The sequence below is a fragment of the Tupaia chinensis genome, unplaced genomic scaffold, assembly GCF_000334495.1.
Source record: "Tupaia chinensis unplaced genomic scaffold, TupChi_1.0 Scaffold148874_1, whole genome shotgun sequence".
In the NCBI taxonomy this organism is placed as follows: Eukaryota; Metazoa; Chordata; class Mammalia; order Scandentia; family Tupaiidae; genus Tupaia; species Tupaia belangeri.
In genome coordinates this window covers 1168965-1191236 of record NW_006208722.1, presented here as the reverse complement: position 1 = coordinate 1191236, position 22272 = coordinate 1168965, and the positions used below count along the sequence as shown (strand labels likewise).

At 41.1% G+C, this 22272-nt stretch overlaps 1 protein-coding gene across 1 annotated transcript in view; it reads right to left on the bottom strand.

The window, feature by feature from the left end:
• Positions 1-12512: 12512 nt before the first annotated feature.
• GATM (glycine amidinotransferase) overlaps positions 12513-22272 on the bottom strand; it is a gene marked incomplete at its 5' end in the record, with an annotated part of 19847 nt that continues 10087 nt past the window's right edge. Inside the window, 6 exon segments of the mRNA XM_014585109.1 lie at positions 12513-13553; positions 15940-16056; positions 16736-16799; positions 19047-19211; positions 19354-19491; positions 20425-20615. Of these exon segments, the coding sequence (XP_014440595.1) occupies positions 13441-13553; positions 15940-16056; positions 16736-16799; positions 19047-19211; positions 19354-19491; positions 20425-20615 (788 nt within the window).

Here is a 22272-nt window from a genome sequence, read left to right as displayed (position 1 = left end):
AACTAAAATAGGTAGTAAGTCTGTAAATGCACTCAGAGCGCTGATCTGCAAGGGGGCAATTGTGTTAATTCTGTATGTTAACAGCAATGAAAGCAGTTTTCTGTGAGCTTGTTCAGTAGCCGCCTCTGCACTGGGGACCCTTACCAAGGACCTGGGAAGGAAACTATGGTAAGTACATCTCAGGGGGATTGACTGAAGCCAGAGCAATACCAATAAACTGACCCGAATCAGTATACACCAGTACACAGTTCTAGGATTAATCTAAGTAGAAAGGACAAGACTTTTTTTATTGTGCTTATTTTGCCATTGTCCTTGCAGATTACCTGGTTAATGTAGGTTGTCACCCTGGGCACAGTAGCCACAAATAATCTTAGCAGCACATATAGTTTTCTTTTTTTTTTTTTATAATTATTTTATTTAACTGTATTTGTTTGTTTTTAAAATTTGACCAGAGAGGGACAGAGTGAGAGATAGAGAGAGATAGAGCAAGAGAGCAAGAAAGCAAGCTGCCAGGTCCTGGACTTGAACTGCGGTGGGCCATGTGGGAGTCCAGCGCCCTCAACCACCATACCACCTGCCAGAGCAGTTAACCTCAGATATTTTCATAAACACAGTTCAGAGCCTCCACATCTCGGCTCTGGGTGGACACTGGAGATTTTTCAGTAACTTTCTAGGATGAACTTCCCACAGTGAGAGACACTCATTTTTTTCTGCTGTGCCTGCAGTTCACTTGGGGCTTTCCTGATGGGTGACAACTCGATTTTCCCGATTCGAGTTCCCACACTAAAACTGTTTTCTTCTTTTATTTCTAGGATTGTTTCACGAGGAGAGCAGTCAGTGTTTAATTTGATTCTGATTTTCAGTGTCTTCTGTTTGCAGAAAGGGCGCCTCTCTCCACCCATCAATGCAATGCAGACTGCTGCGCTCCAACCTCCTTGGTGGCAGGTGGCTTTGCTGTCATCGGAGGAAGGGTAATGGGTACTGCACGGTTTTGGGGATAAGAATTACTTGTTGAGCTTTGGAGAAAAGCCAGAGCACCAGGCACTGCTCCACTGAGGATACAAACTTCTAATGTGACCTATTAAGTGTGTCATATGGTTATTTATCTGCGCCTTCCAGAATTTCTGTGTTGAATCTGAAACATGTATGTTGGCATTTCCTTACTGGTTTCAGTTTTTTAAAAACATTCTGATCGTTTGGGGGAGATTAAGGTAAAAAGCATCTCATGCCCATTAAATTTCTGGAACATAAGTATATTAGTTATGTTGTTATTTTGGTCCAGTTTCATTTATCCCTGGGAACAGTAATTTTTAAAGAGACCCTAACTTTTTAGTGCAGTGTATTCCAGAAGCCACCATCATAAGGATGTTAAGAAATCCTTAGACAATATTCTTGGACTGCCATCCAGTACTGATCTTGAAGGGAGGCTGGGGCATGCTAGTCTGTCCACAATCTTTAGGGTGGCTGAGAAGTCTCTTATACCTTGAGAGTAGACCCAGAAAATTAGTCTTTGGACAAGAGGTTCTCTTCAGTCTTGGGTTAGCTATTAAGGATAATTCCAGTAGGCCATCTGAGCACTTCTTTTCCCTTTAAAGAATTCCAGAGCATTGGGTTTGGCTGAGTATTTGGAGCCTACCTTAAGCAAAAGCAGACCTTTCTTGGGGTGGTTGTGGGCTAGAATAGTTTTGCCCCATCGGCACTCTGTTTCCGAGCAGTCTCCTGAGGCTTCCCTGAGGCTCAAATACTGCAGGATGTGGATATTTCCCAAGGATGACAAAAGATACAAGGCTTTTGTAGCAAGGCTTACCTGGCACAAGTAATATTTTACTAATTCTACTCTAAATTTAAAATGTTACTTTATTATTTATTTATTTATTTTTTGCTATAGGGCACCTGCGCTTGCTAGAAAGATAGGGAGAGACAGAGAGACAGAAAGTGAGAAATCACCCCCTAGGTGGGATGGCCACATTGCAGCTCCTTCTCCTCCGTTCTCCTCTCAGGATCTTGGGCACACATGCCCACGCGCCCGGTATGAGTACAAGCCACTAGGTCCAGGACTCGAACTGTGGTCAACTACATGGGAGTTCAGCGACATAGCCATTATACTAACTGTTGATCCCAAATGTTACTCTATTGAAATGAAGACAATAAAGGAACATCATTATGTACCATTACAAAGGTACCATTATTCCCACGGCCTGAAGTGAAATTTCATTCTTGCTTGATATGCTGACACTAAGAATGGTATGACAAGACTCAGATATGGTTGTTAGAAACAGTTTGAGAAAATAGATTGGAATAATATCTTTCAAAGTTTATCAGTTTTTTTTCTTCTCTAATATTTATCAAGCTCAATCCCAATTGATTTTTGGAAGTCGTCCCAAATAGATATTCCCACCAATCAGGAATTTTAGCATAATAAAACAATCCTTATCACACAGACCTTGCAGATTGACTCCTCATTGTTGATGGTTGCCTTTAAGATTGTTACACACTTTATGGAAACCCATCTACACAGGAGTAGAAGAATCTATGGTCGGGATAAAAGCAGCAAATGGTAAAGGGATAGAGACGCTTCCACATCCCCTTCTCATTTATATCCCAGCATAGTACATTCTTTCTTGACATAGCCTCTCTGACGTTTTACCATACTCATCTTTGGGTGGAGTCCTCTCGTTCTCATTATTCCTAGAACAATCTCTCTTGTCAGACATTATGGACTCACAGGTGGCCCTGAATTTTACTGCTTTACCTAACTTTCTCTGTAGAGGAAATTGCAGGTTTTTCTAGCTTGAGTCAATTATAAACCCATGGAATCTTAGTTTTCAAAAAATATGCAATAAAATAATTTGTAATACTAACAGCAGGGAGACATAAAACCTCTTGGAAACTACTACCAATGGAACATCAGTCCTGTCCTATAGTAGCTAAGATGCCAGGGATTAAATTTCTCTGAATAAATTTGTAGTCTATAAATAGCTGTTTCAATATAGGAATAAACATCTCTCTGGAATAGAATAGGCAAGAAATGAATAGCAGTGCATTTTTTCTATTTTTACAAGAATTATTGATTTTATTTTATTTATTATTCTTTATTTTAGAGAGGTTTTTTTTTTTTTTTTTTTTTTTTTTTTTTTTTTTTTTTTTTTCTTAGCGGGGTGTTTTTTTTTTTTTTTTTTTTTTTTGCTATAGGGTGTGTGCACTTGCTGGAGAGACAGAAAGTGAGACAGAAAGTGAGAAATCACCCCCCAGGAGGGATGGCCACATTGCAATCCCTTCTCCTCCATTCTCTTGGGATTTTAGGCTTGCATGCACATGAATCTGGTGTGCTTTTTAAGTCACTGGGTCTGAGACTCTAATAGTGCTTGACTGTGTAGGAGTCCAATGATGTAACCATTATGCCATCTGTTTGTCCCTCTTATTATTAACTTGAGCAGAGAGAGACAGAGAAAGGGAAAGTGAGAACACAGGCTTCCAGGTCCAGGACTAGAACCACAATCTTCCATGTGGGAGTTCAGTGCCGTAACCACTACACCACCTGCTGGCCCAGCAATGCATTTCTGCAAGTACACACGGTAGTGTACAAAGTCCTATTCACACTGGCCTATGAGCAAAACATGGGAGAGAACTCACTACCCCTCCTCCAGTGTAGCATGGAAATCAACACAGGGATGTTCAGAAATGAAGACAGATCTTAGAATTTCTCTCTGCTCTGATATTTCTGAGGATATGTGTTGTTAAAATTAGCTTTCTTAAGTCTCTTTATTATTGTTGTCTCCCCTCCTCCCTTAAAGTAGCTTATCATAAGGGTCTTGGATGGTTCACAAAAAATATAAAACAGTTTTGTACAGAGAAATCTAAAAATTATAGTAAAATCTAGAAAACTGCCTGTTGTATTCTAATTCCTTTAACTGCAAGTGACGAGAAGTAACAAACAACTTAGGGGATTCAAGATGGAATCTCACAAATGCCAAACCAACTGTTGGATTTCACAGGCAAGATTGATAGCAACTGGTAAGTTCAGTTTTAATTTTAGCCAATAATTTTATTCCTCCATATTTTAGCAAGCATCTATAAAAAGGTTGGCTAATTTAAATTTTAATTCTTTTCTTTGTTTCAGCTCCTTCGGAAGGTGTTAATGAGCACTACAAGTTTTGCAAGTAAGTTGAAGGCAAAGAGAAGGAGGGAAAAAGAGGAATAGCCGTGGGCATGATAACCAATCTTTAGAACTGATCGTACGTGTCATTCCTGGTTAATCATCTCCACGCAGAGAATTAGGGATATTATTGGCGCAAACAAAAAAATCACGTAATGATTTTCAAATCCGTAGTGTAAAGAAGGCCAGTTTCTCTAGCCTGACAATAAAGGATAGTGTAGCTCTTCTTATCTCTGACAGCTTCCCACCCCTTAATCTGTGCTTCTCACATATAGGATAATGGGTGGCACTTTAGTAAGAGGAACAAAACTTCTCACACTTTCTGTTTTCCAGACGGAAGTGAGCACAATGTTTGTGCTTTATGAATTTGCCAATTTGCACCCTCCATTAGGATCATGCTAGAAGACCACGAGCATAACGTAGACTTTCCACTTTACTTTTCTCTCATTAAGTCTGTGGAGGATTACAGGTAATTTTAGAAATGGGTATATTAGGGCCAGCAGGTGGCATGGAGGTTAAGACCTTGGATTCCACATGGTTAACTGGGTGGTTTGAGTCCTGGACCCAGCAGCTTAGAAATCATGCTGGACTCATGTGAGTGTGTTCCCCAAAACCTGAGAGAAGAATGGAGGAGAAGGGAAGGTGGCATGGCCGTCTCTTCTGGAGGGGATGATTTCTCACTTTCCCTCTCTCTGGTGAACACACGCACCTACAGCCAAAAAAAAAAAAAAAGTGTAATATTATAAATTCACATTTATATGAAAAGTGAAGATGTCAGTGGGGGAGTATGTTTTTTGTAGAATAAGCGTGAATATGAAATTTAGAAAAATTGTCAGGAACCAGTGACTAGAAACAAAATGGTATCCATTCCCTCTACACTTGCTATGTAGGTTAATATAGGATTCCAATGGAAGGTAGGACAAAAGGATATTTAAGTATACAAGTTCCTCTTCATTGAAATGTTTAAAGTTATGCAAAACTGACAGAAGAGGAACAAGGAAGAAACAGTTACATTTCAGAAGGAATACATTAAAACCACAAGTTCGGACTTTTGCTATCTCATGATAACTTTGGGCTTAGATTTGCAAAACTGGCATTCCAGAAAAGTTGAATCATTTCCACCTGGGTATTAATGAAGCTATTCCTAGGTACCATTCTCACAGATAATGGATAACGGGGTCAAAGATTGGCATTTTGATTTTAAAAAACTAGTATTCTGGTAAAAGAGCAAACGTAAATAACTCCTAGAATTACTCTCACGTTGAAAGAATTCTACACCATCAGAAGAGGTTTCAAAGCATTAACACTTAGGTATAATGAATGAAATGCCATTCTTATCTTGAAATACTATCAGCCGTTGGTTATTCTCGTGTTATCCTGCTCATTCATTTGATCTAAACTTTAAGAAGAACATTTTCAAATTCGCCCTCAATTCTTCTTGAATTTGATCTAGTCACAGCTCTAGGATCTTCTGCAGCTTTGTCAAGAATCGAAACCTCGTGGGCCAGCCTATGGCCTGGTACGTGGGGGAGCAGGATGCCACGGGGCCAGATGTGCAGTTCAGGTGCAGACTGGCAGCTTGAGAGGCACACGTGGTGTGTGTGTGTGCACGGCCAGAGTCTGGACAGGATGGAGAGATGGAAGAGAGGGGCGTGACCACACCCCGTGGGGAGCACTTTATCTCTCTCTTTCTCTGCCTCTCTCTGGTGAGTGCACATGCCCTCTAGCAAATTAAAGAGCAGGAGAGAGAAATAAAAACCTCATGTTTCTTCTATTTAGGCTTTAATAGCATTAAGCTGGTGGCTGCTATTCTTGAGTGAGCTTTGGGTGACCTTTCTGAGTGTACTTCACTGTCTCTCTGAGTCTCGGAGTTGTTGGCCTTCCTCAGCAAAGAGAAGAAATAGAGAAAGAACACTCTTTTTGACAACCTTGTGGTAGTTAATTTTGTGCATCATTAGGTTAGGTGCACAGTTTGGTCAAACATCAGTTAGATGTTGACGGGAGGCATTTTTTATACGTAATGAGCATTCAGATCAGCACACTTTGCGTAAAACTGATTACCCTCCGTGATGTGGGGTGGGCCTCATCTGACCAGCTGAGTACCTTATGGGTAAAGGTCAAGGTGTCCTGAGGAAAAGGAATTCCCCTCAGGAGCCTTGCCTGTCCCACAGATTTTGCTCCCAAGAGGACAACACTATCAGCCCTCGATCTGCCCACATGCTTCAGACTGGCTGGCTCCCGCAATGGTGTGAGGCAACGCCTTAAAATAAATCTCCCCCTCTGTTTCTATATGAATGTATATTAATATGTAAATACACATCTACATATATCCACGTGGAAATGGCACAAGTGCAATTTTCAAAGAAGGTAGAGATGTTAATGGTGATAAATGAAGGACCCTTTCAGAATTTCTCCTAAAAGCCGATAACATGTCAAACACATGACCACCTCAAGTCCCTTTCTCCTAATCCTCTTCGTGCCTGGAGACTCAGTGGTGTCTCACCAGGGGAATGGCTTTTCTGAGACTGTCATGGGTGCCTTCTCCACCGTGGCTTGTGTGTTGCTAGTGCTTATGTGACAGATAGGTGCTTCTTTGAGTGTTGGTGATAGAAACACATAGAAATAGGATTTCATCCTTAAAAAATACAAAGGAACCCACCCATCTTCCAAGGGAGAGAAAAATTCAGAACAATGAGCAACTTTTTTTTTTTTTTTTTTTGAGTAATAACTATATAAAAGTACCTTACTGAGGCTTTTTGGTTGGGTTAAAAAATAATAATAATAATGATAAAGGAGAGAACATACCCTATATCTTTAAAGAAACTACAAAAGGGGTGATTTTTAAAAAGCAGAAGATACTTTAAAGAATTTCAGAGCTGGCTCTGAGACCTGGCGGTTACGTGAGCTGGATCCCACATGGCCAATCACACAGAGTCCGGGACCCGTCAGCATGAAAAACAAATCCAGACATAATGGAGATGGAGGAGAAGGGATTGCAGGATGGAGAGGTGGAGGAGAAGGGATTGTGGCTTGACCATTCCCCAGAGGAGGTGCTTTCTCTCCTTCCCTCTCTGTTTCTCTCGGGCAAGCACATATGCAGATGTTGTCAGTGTTTCTATAACAAAGGGAAAGCAAATTTCCATAAAGTTTTTACTAGCAAAATTTAAAAGATAATAATATCAATATTATAATTGAGAACAATATTATAACAATACATACAAGTCTGCTAATGAGAAAAATAGAATTTTCTTTTGGGGAATAATATTTTGTTTGACTGGTATTCAAATACCAAATATCAAAATACATTGCGAATGTTCATCTCTTCACGGTGATCTGTAATGGGTTTTACATATTTCCATATTTACAATATATTTTCTTACAGGCAGGCACTACCAAATACTGATATTAATTCATGAATATCTGGTTTAAATTAAGGATATTCATTGTTTGGAAGGCACTTATAGAATTCTCTTAGAGTCTTCTCTTGATAATTAATTTTTGCATGTTATTACATTGCAGACAAATTGCTTTCCATTGAAGCTTAGAAATTTCTAAGTTGCACAGATTTAAGTGGATTTTAAAATATGGAAATTTCCTTTGTACTTGCATCGAGGTCAGAAAAACATTGCTAGACCTAATCTGAACCCAGAAATAGGTCTGTTATAAACAGAGATTGGAAATTTCTTTTTTTATATAAAGCAACTCAATACTAGTTGTGATAGGAACATTAGTTGTCATCTAAATGACTTTACCATACTTTCAAGTTTTGCGTATAAATACTGTCTACTTCATATTTAGGTTGAATTTCTCAAGAAACATTATCAAGTCTGCAACCAAAGCTAACTTTCCAAATTATGAATGGTGGTTGAGGGCAGGTTTAACTTTTTCTTTAAGAACAATTTCAGTCTTAGGGCTGGATAATAGCACATGGGTAAAATGTGACACTCTGTGAGACTGAGCCATTCGAGAAGGTTCTGGGTTCATGTCTGGCAACCTCCCTGGTTGTAGTGGGCGTATGTGTGCGTATGGCTGAAGGTAGGGGTGGATCACGGTATCAGGACCCTGTTGGGGTATTGTCTCTTTGTGTCTCTCTCTGTCTCTCTCACTCATACACAAATCAAAATAATAAAAGTTGATCTCAGCCTTGAGCTAAAAAATTGCAATAAAACTTCATGATTGTTAAGCTATGTGAGAGGGAACGTGAACATATTCACACAATTTTTCAGTCGTTTTAGAATCAGTATCAATCTCTTGAATAGTCAGCATCTGAATAATATTGATAACACTCTTTGATTCAAGGGCCAACAAAAACCACTCAAAATCATTTGCATTTTTTTAAGGTTTTTGTCATAGTGCACATGCATTTGCCAGAGAGACAGAGAAAGACAATGACAAGGAAAGCGAGAAATAACCCTGCCCCCCACCCCGGGGAGGCGGGGAGGGAATGGCCACGCTACATTCCTTTCTCTTTCATTCTCCTGGGATTTGGGGCACATATGCTCACAAGACCGGTGCGATTTTCATCTGGGCACTAACTGCAGTTGGCCCTGCGGGAGCCCAGTCCTTAACCACCACACCACCTGCTGGCCCCTGCATTCTTATTTAATGGATGATTGGTGGTGTTTCAATGCTCTCAACTTTTAGAGCAACTCTGCAGGTTAAATAGCTAAAGTTTGGTTTTTTTCTGGACACATTTTTTCTGCTGCAACCAAACATGACTTCCTGAAGTGTTAGTAAACAGCTTTCCTTGCTTGGCTAACAGGAAAGCAAGTGGGACGCTGCAAGGGTTTAACTGTCCCCACCAAAACTTATGCTGAAATAGATCCCCATCCTAATAGTAGTAAGAGGTGAAACCTCTAAGAGCTGATTAGGTCAAGAGGGCAAAGCCCTCGTGAATGAATTAATGCTGTTATCGCAGGAGTGGATTCTTGTCATGAGTGTGGGCTTCTGATCAAAGGATGAAGTTCAACTCCAATCTCCCTCTTGCTTTTGCATGTCACTCCTGTCTTTAGCTTGGGATTGGATGAAGACCCTGGTCAGACGCTGGTGCCATGCTCTTGGACTTCCCAATATCCAGAACCGTGAGCTGAATACATGTCTATTATTTATAAACAATCTAGTCTATGTATTCTGCTATAGCAGCAGAAAATGGATTAAGACACTTTGAATGAAGTCTTATTTCCATTTATTTCTGAAAAGAAATTTTACTGTCATGAGATATTCTGTTTTCTTTTCTTCTTTTTAGAGTGTGCTTTTTTTTTGCTTTAGCGCTTGTGTGCTCACCAGAGAAACAGAAAGTGAGAAATCGCCCCCCCCCCTCCCTGGGTGGGGGATAGTCATGCTACAATCTCTTCTCCTCCATTCTGCTCTCAGGATTTTGGGTACACATGCATACACACCTGGTGTGAATTTTAAGCCGCCGGGTCTGGGACTTGAACTGCAGTTGACTACGTAGGAGTCCAGTGACATTACCATTACATCATTTGCTAGTCCCAAGATATCACATTTAAAATTTTCTATTGTTTTCTGACCATTGGTTTCCTGTGAATTGGGAATATCGTGATGATTGCTTCTGGCAATGTCACCATATGGCTATAATGTCACTGCATGGTAAACACAATGCTTTGCCATCTAATTTAGTCAAAACAGTCCACACTCCACTGTGCCTCTGCAGCACATCACACAAGGTCTACCTGAATATAAACTGGCAATTGAAAAATAAGACATCCTGGTTACAGTATCCATGAGGCACTACTGTGATAACAAGCTATCACTGTGTCAATGTGATCCGCACACAGGGCATTTCTGCACAGCGATGGCAACATGTCACACTCTGTCACAGAACACCTCCAACTCTGCGGTGCAGAACAAGTGCAACCATAGCCAATGGGTAAGCAAATAAACGTGCCTGTGTTTCAACGCAACATTTATGGATGCCGAAATTTCAGTTTCATGTAGTTTTCATGTGTCGTGAAATATTATTCTTTTAAATTTTTTTCAAAGACTAAAAGGTGAAAAAAAATATTTTTGAGCTCAGCTCAAAGGACCTCTTAAAAACAGGTGGCAGTCCAGACTTGAGTGCAGGCCATAATTTGCTCAACCTACTCTAGAAGAGGAGCCAAGGGAAAAGTTTTTCAAGAGAAAGTCTAGGAAATGGCCACTGGAACTCCCAGTTCTTTGTTGAACTCAGAGAAAGCAGGCTGTGTTTTCTGTTTCTTGTTTTTCCCCTAGAACGTGCATGTACTTGTCAGAGAGATGGAGAGAGAATGAGAGGAAAGCACCCCCCACGGGGAGTGGTCACACTACAATCTCTTCTCTTCCATTTCTCACCTCCTTTCTGGATTTTTGCCACACACGCACACACGCCATCATGTTTTCAAGCTGCCAGGCCTGGGGCTCAAACCGCTAAGTCAGCCATGTGGGATCTACCTGTCTTAACCAACAGGCCACAGAGCCAGCCTGAAAGCAGTTTTTGACAATACTGTGGGGCAAACTTCCAATAAAGTGGACTGAAGTATGAGTGGAAGGTGAGAAAACAGATATGGGAAGTGTAAGCAATCTTCATGAAATTTGGCTCTTAAAAAAATGGAAGACAGGATGTGATTTAAGAGAGGATTTTCAGAGGTCAGCAGGTGGTATAGTGTGTAAGGCACTGGACTCCCACATGGCCAACTGTGGCTCGAGCCCCAGACTTGTTGGCTTGAAACTCACACTGGATGCATGTGCGCATGTGCCCAAAATCCCAAGAAGAGAATAGAGATTGCAGTGTGGCCATTTCCCCTGGGGGGTGATTTCTCACTTTCTCTTTCTCTGTCTCTCCAGCAAGTACACATGCCCTGTAACAAAAATCTCTCTTAAAAAAAATGGGGAGAGGAATTTTGAGGGCCAGCAGGTGGTGTGGTGGTTCCACATGGCCAATTCCAGAGCTGGATTCCACATGGCTGACTGCACTATTCGAGCACGCGACCCAGAAGCTTGAAAAACAGGCCAGGTGTGTGTGTGCGTGTGTGTGTGTGTGTGTGTGTGTGTGTGCATGCGTGCCCAAAAATCCCAAGAGGAGAATGGAGAAGAGACTGCAGTTTGGCCATCCCTCATTTTGATGCTTTATTGTCCTCTTCTCTCTGTCTCTCCCAGGGTCATACTTGCTCTACAAGAAATTAAAAAAAAAAAAAAGATTTTCGGTTAAAATAGGAGAGACTTGAACATGAGAATGTATTTTACTTTCTACTTCTTTTTTAATTAGGCAAAGAATACCTATCTTGAATTTTCTTAGAAAAGTCAAATGAGATAAAGGTTTTGTACCCAGAATGATGCCTAACATTTAGGAGATTTCCAATAATTGGTATTAACGTTCACATATATTTACTATTTCCTTTGTAAAAAGAAAAATAAAAAAACAAGAGTTTATTGTTGCTGCATAACATTGCTATTTGGTTCTTGAACCTTCTTTAAAATAAAAATTGTAGCCCCTTATTGAAGTATTTAGAAAATTGTTTAAAGAATCAGAACCAACTGGTGAAAACACTGTAAATTTTGATTTTAGAATTTCCTTGACTTTCCTTTGTATGAGGAACATTCCTCATGAATAAAAACATTTAATGGGGGACCAGCAGATGACATAATGGGTATATTGCTGGACTCTCACATAGTCAACTGAGGTTCAAGTCTCAGACCTGGTGGCTTAAAACTCAGGCTGGGTACATGTGTGTGCATGCCCAAAATTCCAAGAGGAGAAGGGACTGCAGGGTGGCCATCCCCCTGGGAGGTGATTTCTCACTTTCTGTTTCTCTCTCCAGTGAGTGCATGCGCCCTATAGCAAAAATTTCTTTGGAAAAAAAAGCTTAGTGGACAAACTGTAGCCTGTTGGTTAAGGTGGCTGGATCCCAATGACTACACAGTTCAAATCCCAGATCGTCTGGCTTGAGAAACAAGATATCAGATATATTTTGATATGCCCAAAATATCAAAAGGGGAAAAAAATGGAGAAGAGATTGCAGTGTGACCACTTCCCATGGGGGAGAGGTGGTTCTTACTTCCTCTCTCTCTGTCTCTCTCAGGGGCGCCCACACAGCCTTCTTCCCCCCCAAAATAGTTAGTAATTTGAGAACACAGACATTTTTATCTTCTAGGACCCAGGATTAGTCCCTTATACTCAAAAGATATTCAGATATTTTTGAATGAACGAACAAATGAATGAATGAGCAAACTGATAAACACTTCTGAATACAAGTATTAGGTTTAGATTTTTATCTACTAGGGATGACATGATTATTTCAGAGCATTAGTATTCTGTCTTAAGAGCTGCATTCCTACTATTTACTTACACTAAAATAATTAGACTGAGGCCAAACTCTAATAAAATCCAATCTGGAACACAAATGTTTATTAGAATAAAAATACACATACAGTATCCAACATTAAAATTATTTCACATCACATGTAGGTTTTACTTCCGTTAGTTTTTTAATGCCTTTAAAGTCTACGCTTTAAATAATTTGCACATATGTAAACAAGTCTTAGATTACCAAAGATGCAATGTATCTATTAGACACTGAATATCAAAATTTAGACATGGGAGCTGAGTTATAGCTAAACATTTCTGCAAATTTTTGGAAAGAGAGGAAAAAGATTAAAATAATTCACTTGAAATGAGGTAAGTTGTATGAAAAGGTTTTTAGTAACACATACCACTCATGTTGAGATGAGAATATTAAAAACATTCATGGTAAACGCACTTCAATGTTTGCATAGGCTAGGTTATCTTTTTAAGACAAAAATTAAAAATTACCAAAATTCCTTATTAGAAAAAGAGACAGTTATCTTGTTCTACTTCAGATCTGTGTATGTTCTGAGTCTTTCACTTATTTAGAAAAAAGAAGTGATACAAACATTCACAAATCTATTAAGAAAATTAAGATTAGAACCAACATTTCAAGCTGCCTTTTGGAAAGAAAATTAAAAACAGAGGTAGATGGTTAAATATTAGTGACCAAGTTACTCAAGTGACTTTTTGTCTTGGTGTACACTCACCAAATTTTTACACTTGAAGCCAAATAGTAAATAACTTTAGAACTGGAGAGTAAGACCTACCAGAAGTTATATTCCTTATGTCAAAGAAAAGTACTAGAAATAAACCAGGCTTAAGACCCCGTTAAGGATGTGATTGTTTAAAGCACTACAGTTCATGCACTTTTTAAAGCAGGAGAATGAACCTTGCCCCTAAGCGTCTTGCCCCTAAGCGTCTTAGGCATCTCTGTGACCCAGCCGCTGCCCGTCAGGCCTGGTCAGTCGAAGTAGGACTGCAGGGTGCCTCGGCGACGGACGTCGCAGGTCCAGCAGTGGAAGCCTCCTCCCAGGGAATTGGCGTGGCGAATGTTCACCTTAATGGTGCTGATGCCTGTGTTGAAAGAAGAGGTGCGGTCGGCTAGAGAGTGACATGAAGTTCTCCGACAGAACGTAATCCTGAGTTGAGGAGTGAAACTGCTGTTCTAACCTCTAAGGCTACCCACACCCAGAAAAGCCTTTACCTTACTATTTTATTTTTCAATTTTTGGAGTGTATGTGCAGGGAGAGACCGAGAGACAGAGGGAGAGGGAGAAAGTACCCCCTGGTGGGGCATGGTAACTTGGCATCTTTTTTTTTGTTTTTTTTTTGAGAGGTTTTTGCTATAGGGCGCGTGCGCTTGCCAGACAAACAGAGAGAGACACAGAGACAGAAAGTGAGAAATCACCCCCAGGGGGGATGGTCATGCTGCAATCCCTTCTCCTCCATTCTCCTCTCGGGATCTTGGGCACACATGCACATGCGCCCGACGTGAGTTTTAAGCCACCAGGTCCAGGATGCGAACCGCGGTCGACTATGTGGGAGTCCAGTGACATAGCCATTACGCTAACTGCTGGTCCCCAACTTGGCATCTTTTCTCTTCTATTTCTCCTTCCTGTGGGGATCTGGGACATGCATGCACATGTGCCGAGTGTGTTTTTCAAGCAATGGGATTCAAACCATAGTTGGCCATGTGGGATCTAGATCCCTTTACCACATTAAGCTATGGGGCAGCCCTAAATTTTATTCCTACCAACTACTGGGTTGTCGGAAATGTCATGGTGTATTTTTTTGTTTGTTTTTCTATGCAAAAAATGTGCCATGACTTTCCAACAACCCGATATATTTAGTCTAATCTATCCTAGAGCTAATATAAAATTTTCACCAAAATGTCATTGGAGATTTTGAAGTTTAATTCTATTGATTATTCATAAGTCAATAGGGTGCATAGACCCAGCCACTCTGGCATAGCAGAAACACAGCATCCTTCAAGGTTGGAAGTCATATGGCAGACCAGGGGTTTGCATCCCTAGGTCAATCTGAAAACACAGCCGGCATGCACGCAGAGGTCCTGAGGAGCTGGAGGGCTGGGGAAAGGAGACCATGGTGTCACAAGACCCTGTTGAGGGTTCTCTCTCTTGTATGGGTGTGTGTGCACTTTCTCAATTAAGGAAAAAAAAAAGACTGGAGCCTCGGACCCAGTTGCTTGAAAATCAAGCCAGGCATATGTGCACGTGTGCCCCAAATCCCAAGGAGAATGGAGGAGAAGGGATTGTAATCACCCTGAAGGGTGATTTCTTACTTTCTCTCTTTCTCTGTTTCTCTTTAGAGAGTGTGCATGCCTCACAGGGGGAAAATAGAGTGGATAAACAGAAATACCTACCAAATGTTTAAAATAATCTAGTACTAAATTTTCAAGGACTTACAGAATTGTGCTTTAACTACTTTGTCAAACTGTTTCTAATTTTACTATGTTAATTTAGTAGGAAAAGTATCATTTAGCTGACCTTAACAGCTGACTTTACCCTGGTGGCTTGAAAATCATGCTGGGCATATGTGTGTGCATGCCCAAAATCCTGAGAGGAGAATGGAAGAGAAGCGATTGCAGTGTGGCCATCCCCCCTGGGGGATGATTTCTCACTTTCTCTCTCTGACGCTCTATGACTAAAGCAAAGACAAACAAACAAAAATCCCCTGAGTTTACATGCTCACATAGAAGCAGAGATTATTTAATACAAATGAACTTTACTAGGCCACCTTAAGGAAACCATGGAACAGAGCTAAGACTTTAGTATCTGGGCTGCAAGGTTGTGTAGGTACCAAAACTAATCAGACAATCAGCTTAATCTGATACCCTCTGAAACGACATGGTGGTGACTGCATGCCTCCCTCAACCAGTAGTATTTAGGAAGAGCTGCTGTGTTAGGTACAGCAGGATTTTAAGAAGAAAATCAATTCTCCTCCCCCAAGGAATTTAACATTTTGAAAGGGGAGATGAGCTACAGAGTCACAAAAGGGCCCACTGGTACGGCCAGGGAGGGAAGGAGGGATGAGTTGTTCTGAAAAAATAAGACTGAGTGGGGCTCTGCAGACCAGGAATATGGTTTGGACAGAGGTAAGGAGTAACTCTGGATAAACAGTAGGCTTCCTTCCTTCCTCTTGGCCAGAGAGCACGTGCACTTGCCAGAGATAGATAGACAGACAGGCAGACAAGGGGAAGTCACCCTCCAGTGGACACGTGGCCACACCACACTTCCCTTTTCTGTTTCTCCATTCCTTCAGGACCTCAGGCACAAATGCACACATACCCAGTGTGTCTTCCAAGCAGGCGGGGCCAGGACTTGAACTGCAGGCACCCATATGGGATCTGGCTCTCAATGCACAGTGCTTAACCACTGTGCTACAGGGCTGGCCACTTATCATTTTCACATATGACAATGTATTTAATTTATTGTACTTACCCAGCTTTTCAAACATCTTTTGAATTGGGACTTCATTGGCGTCCACCATGACACGCTTTTCATCAAGCATTAGGACATTCATGGAAAGCCATTTAGATGACATCCACAGTGGGTGATCTAAAAATAGCAACAACTGTTATCACTTTTGTTTAAAGCAAGGATTTGCAAGGCTCAGTGCTTTCCATAGTTTGCTTTCTGTGTAAAGTTCTTTTTTAATCTTTAAACAATTTATCTATATATGTTATGAATCAATCCATACTCATTACATTTCTAAATGTCACCATTTTCTTTACAAAATCCTTTTTATTTTATTTTATTTTTAGATTTTTGCCATAAGGCATGTGCACTTGCTGGAGAGAGACAAGAGAGAGGGAAAGTGAGAAATCAACTGCCAGGCGAGATGGCCATGCTGCAATCTCTTCTCTTCCATTCTCCTCTTGGATTTGGGGCATGCAAACACATGCTCTTGGTGTGATTTTTAGGCTGATGGTTCTGCAGAGTCGGCCACATGGGATCTAGCACCTTAACCACTATACCACCTGCTGACCCACAAAGTCATATCTTGCTTTATATGGTACTGGTTTTTTTTCTATCTTCTTGCTTTCACGTTCTATAGAATGAAAAACTGCAAACACAAATCCTAGTATTTTTCTAGTTCTCATCATCTTAATCTCTACTTTGTTCCTTACCAGGGACATGTTCTCTCTAAATTGTTGAAATACATCTTGCTCTCTTTAAGTTCCTTGGCAGCTAAAGTAATCATGCTAGTCTTGAAATATATAAAAGTTAAACATACCATCTGGGATGATTGGTATAGGAGGAGTAACTATGGTCCATCCCGCCTTCTTGAAAAGATCAATCTGTAAGAAAAAAACAAACAAAACGCAAAGAGGTTTAAATTTATACATGATATTTTTATCCTTCTTGCTCTCTCAGCCCTTACCATTAATAATTCTTTTTGAGGAACTGTCTTCTCAACTACCAAAATAAAAAAAAAATTAAAATTTCAAAGCATTTGGATAATTCTATCTGAATTCTAATTAAAAATGTATATAAAATCCACAGATGAAGTTAAAAAGTAAGAGAATATTAAAACTTTTAAAGATATGGCTGATAATGGGGCCAGTAGATGGCACGGTGATTAAGGCACTGGACTCCCACATGGCTGACTGTGGATTGAGTCCCAACATGGTGGCCTGAAACTCAGTCCAGGCATGTGTGCATGAGTGCCCAAAATCCCGAAAGGAGAATGGAGGAGAAGGGGCTGTGTGGCCATGCCAGGGGGTGATATCTCACTTTCTGTCTCTCTCTTTCTGTCTGTCTCCCAAGCACCTATGCCCTATGGCAAAAATATCTTTAGAAACAACAACAACTGAAACAACCAAAGATGCTTCCACTTTTGTCAAGTTTCAGAGAGTTAAGATATCAAAGATACTTTCCTTAGGAAACTATCATTAAAAGGAAAATGAAAATATTCCCTAACAATTTAGTTGTAAGTAAACAAAACTGTGTCTATGCCAAAACCATAGTCCACCCACTTCAGAGTCCATTGCTTTGCATATATATGACAATGGTACAAAGACGCACATTAGGGACATAGTCCCAAAGAACCATAATTGTCCTTAGCGATCTATGACAGCCATCCCTATGTTCACATGTATATAAAGCAATTATTTTTTTTTGAAAGGTTTTTGCTATAGGGCATGTGTGCTCGCCAGAAAGACAGAGAGACAGAGACAAAACTGAAAAATCACTCCCCGGGGGGATGGTCACGCTGCAATCCCTTCTCGATTCTCCTCTCGGGATCTTGGGCATGCACGCACACGCGCCCAGTGTGAGTTTAAGCCACTGAGTCCAGGAGGCAAACCACAGTTGGCTACATGGGAGTCCAGCTACATAGACATTACGCCAACTGCTGGTCCCATATATCAAGCAATTATACTAAAAATAAGTGAATAAGTAATTTCAGTCATTGCATCTAAAAGTGTGGGATAGAAACAAACAGTGACATTTGTATAACAGTGGTTTTTTTTTTTAAGAGATTTTCACTATAGGGCACGTGCGCTCGCCAGACAGAGAGAGACATAGAGACAGAAAGCGAGAAATCACCCCCCGGGGGGATGGTCATGCCGCAATCCCTTCTCCTCCATTCTCCTCTCGGGATCTTGGGCACGCACACACATGCAACCCGGCGTGAGTTTTAAGCCACCGGGTCTGGGATGCGAACCGCGGTTGACTACGTGGGAGTCCAGCAATATAGCCATTACGCTAACTGCTGGTTCCCATAACAGTGGTTTTTAAAAGGTGTGTGGTGGGCCAATTAGGTTGTATAGTGGTTAAGGTGCTGGATCTCATACGGCCATCTGCATAGTTTGAGTCCTGGACCTAGTGGGTTGAAAAGCACACTGGGTGCACGTGCATGTGTACCCCAAAATCCTGAGAAGACATGAAGGAGAAGGGATTGCAGCATGGCCATCCCCCCTACCGGGTGCTTTCTCAGTCTGCCCCCACTCCAGTGAGCACACAGACCCTAGACCAAAAAAAAAAAAAAAAAAAAAAAAAAAGGTGTGTGTGGCAGCCTTGCAAATAACACAGACTCACTCACTACCCAACTGGAAATATAGGGGACAATGGGCAGGAAGTAGGAGGCTGCAGGTGACGGGGATGGAATGGCTGCAGAGTAGTCGCTTCACTCCTCCTTGCAGAGGATGGCTGGCCAAAGGAGCCTGACCCACTGGCTGGGGAAGACACTCTTGGCCAGTGGCACTGCCCCAACCATACAGGGATCCTTTTGTTTACAATTCACCTGCCACAGAGCTGCTGCTACCAGTTGTGAGATAACACTATTTTCTTGAATAAAAACACACAGATACATACAAATGTGGGGCTTTGACAAGCTGATGGCAACACACTGATTATCACGGCAACAGCGTATGTATCTGAGTGCTGGACATCTTGTAATACTAACACCGTGAGCAAGCCAATGTTTGATCATGATAACGGTGAGCACTGCTGAATCTGAACTATGAAAGTACTTGACATACAAGTGGCGACTACTTCAACTGCTAGACACGGCTGTTTGTTCAGAGTCCCGAGAACTCCCTTACCTGGTGACATGGTCGGTCAGGGTTGGAAAGTACAAGACCAGGTCCAATGATATTAAAGGTGGCATCAATATGCATTGGGTTGGGATCTTTAAAGGAGATGATGTGCACTCTGTAGTCGGGAGCAAGATGCCTGCGCATCCATTCAATGCCCAGGTAGTTTGTAACCTGAAAACAAAAGGAAGACATACAATCCCTAAAGATGTCATCCTGTTTAGGAAACTAAAAATACTTAGGATACAAATGTTTTCATTTGGAAATAAGAGCTACAATAACATAGTGTGAACTTTCAAAGGTAGTTTATATCAACCTGGCTTCTCTGTGCAAAAATATCTCTTCCAGCTCGAATGAAGTCCGCGGCATCAAAGCATGGCTCGAACTCGGTCGTCACGAATTTTCCCTGAGCAGCCAATTTGTGCCTGTCTTCTACTGAATGGATGGGGTAATCCTAATTGGGACAGGAGTAAGCACTGGTTCAGGAAGAGTTATTTATAAGACATACATTACTTAGAAAACGGAATTCAACACCACCAGTTCCCAAAACACTACTGTTCAGTTCAAGTTGAAAACACGCATGCAGAGTCACAGGTCTGTGCTACACAGACCAAAACAACACAAACAACTCAGCACGACAGTCATTTCCTGATATGTGGAGACTGCAGATTCTGAAAGTATTTCCATGGCTCATACGTTGATGTACGGAGCTGTCTACAATTCTGACAGGCAACAGATGAAGTCATCCTGCTCTTTTAGAAAAGGAATTTGGTCCTAAGCTTCGCTCACTCTGTAAGATGAGATGCTGTGAGTCCCTTGCCAAATCTGATGGAGTGTGGTAGAATTCATTCATTATTTATTTCTGTCTACGAACTCCTAGAAGAAATTTTGGTTTTTAAATTATTTTCTATGCATAATAAAATAATAAGTGATTTAGTAAGGAATACATATTTCACTTAATTCACATTTTATGTGAGTTTTGCCTGTAGACCAGGTTCTTTTTCTAGAAGAGGAAGGACTTTGACCTAGCGACTTTCTGACTCCACCAATAAATAGCTATGGGCGCTCAGCAAATTGTCCTCCCTGTCATGGCATAGCACTGCTTCTCCATGGGGTTGTTGGGAAGAATGAACAGGATTACAAATAAAGCACTTGCCCACGGCCCAGCACAAGGTAGGCATCAGATATATGTTAGCTGTTATTATTACTCTTATTATCACAAGATCACTTACTCTTATTTTTATCATAAAACATTTGGTTTTGAATATCAGTGATAATCTCCATTTCCAAAATGCATAGTGTATACAAGGCAGCAGAGAATCTCGACCTTACTCTGTGTGGGTGAATGGAGAAGGTACCAGTGAGGTGGCCGATAAGCAGGTCTCACCTGGTCATAAAGCTCGTCCGCCATCGTGGGTTTAGGAGCTGTGGTCCACTTCGCACCGCGGTGGAAGTAGTCCTTGATAATCGACCGGTATGCTCTGTACTCAAAGAAGCGTGCGCGCCACGCCATGGGAGCCTCAATAATCTCATTTCCCACAACAATCAGGATGTCTCGAGGCATTGCACTGTATAAACCTGTCAGAACAAGAAATTCCACAATGACTTCAGGAAAGCTCACTTCTAAGGCAGAGGAGTCAATACAATATGATCTCATTTTTTTCCCCTTTGGTTAAAAAAATCACTAAAACCCCTGTATATAGTACACACACACACGCACACACACACTATAAGTATTTTAAAATACAAAATCATTGAACTATATTGTTAGCACAAATTCTGTATGGGGTGGTGAAACCAAGCAAAAAAAGGAAAAGAAAAGAATGAAGTAATAAAGTCTATTTAAACAGAGCTTGAACCGCCAATGCTTTACCATTTATATGTTCTTTTCTTGCTATAAAGAAACAGAGTTCTTAAAGGACTATCAGTATCACAAGATCAAAATTGGGCCAAGGGTCATTCTAGAACTATAAATTAGAATGCTGAACACAGGCACAAGAACAGGCATGCAGCAATGGCAATTAAAGATAAAACAGGTGTAGGGCCATCGGGTGGCATGGTGGTTAAGGTGCTGGACTCTCACATGGCTGACTGCGGTATGAGTCCCAGACCTGGCTTTCTCACTCTCTCTCTTTCTCTCTCTTCCTGTGTCTCTCTAGTAAAATTGAAAATAATAATAATAATAATAATAACAATAAAATAATAATAAATAAAATTAATTAAATAATTATTTTTTAAAAAGATAAAACAGGTGTGGGGGCTAGCAGATGGCATAGCAGTTACATCGCTGGACTCCCACATGGGCAACTATAGTTCGAGTCCCAGACCCGGTGGCTTGAAACTCACACTGGGCACACGTGTGCATGTGTGTGTGTGTGTGTGTGTCCAAGGTCCCAGGAAGAGAATGGAGGAGAAGGAACTGTGGCAGGGTCATCCTGGGGGGGTGGGGGAGGATGTGATTTCTCTCTCTCTTTGGTGAATGCACATGCCCTAAGGCAAAAAACAAAAACAAAAACAAATTAAAAAAAAACCCTTACAACTCTACAAAAATAAACAAAATAAAACAGGCATGGAGGCTGGCCCAGTAGCACAACAGTTAAGCACTGTGCATAATGAGTTAGATCCCATACAACTGACCATGGTTCAAATCTCAGTCCTGGTAGCTTGTAAAACATGCCATGTGCAAGTGTGCCCCAAATCCCGATGGAATAGAGGAAAAAGGACTGTGGTGTGGCCATGCCACAATGGTGAGTGTTTTTGCTCTCTACCTCTGGCAATTAAAAACCAAAACAAAACAGAAGATAACAGGAATGCTTCTGTTTTTGCTATAGGGTGCATGTCCTGCCAGAGAGACAGAAAGTGAGAAATCACCTCCCACCCCCACCCCGGAGGAGATGGCCATGCCATAATCCCTTGTCCTCCATTCTCCTCTTTGGATTTTGGGCATGCACACATACACGGGCATGAGTTCAAAGCTGCCAAGTCTGGGCCTCAAACCACAGTCAGCCATGTGGGAGTCCAGCTCCTTAACAGCCATGCCACTTGCTGGCTTCCATAGTTCCCTCTTAATTTCTGTTTTTGAGGAAAAGTAAATGGAATTCTTCTATTGATATGTCAGAATGATCATAAAATTTAGGAATAACTGCTTTTTTTTTTTTGGAGAGATTTTCACTGTAGGGCGCGTGCGCTCGCCAGACAGACAGAGAGAGACATAGAGACAGAAAGCGAGAAATCA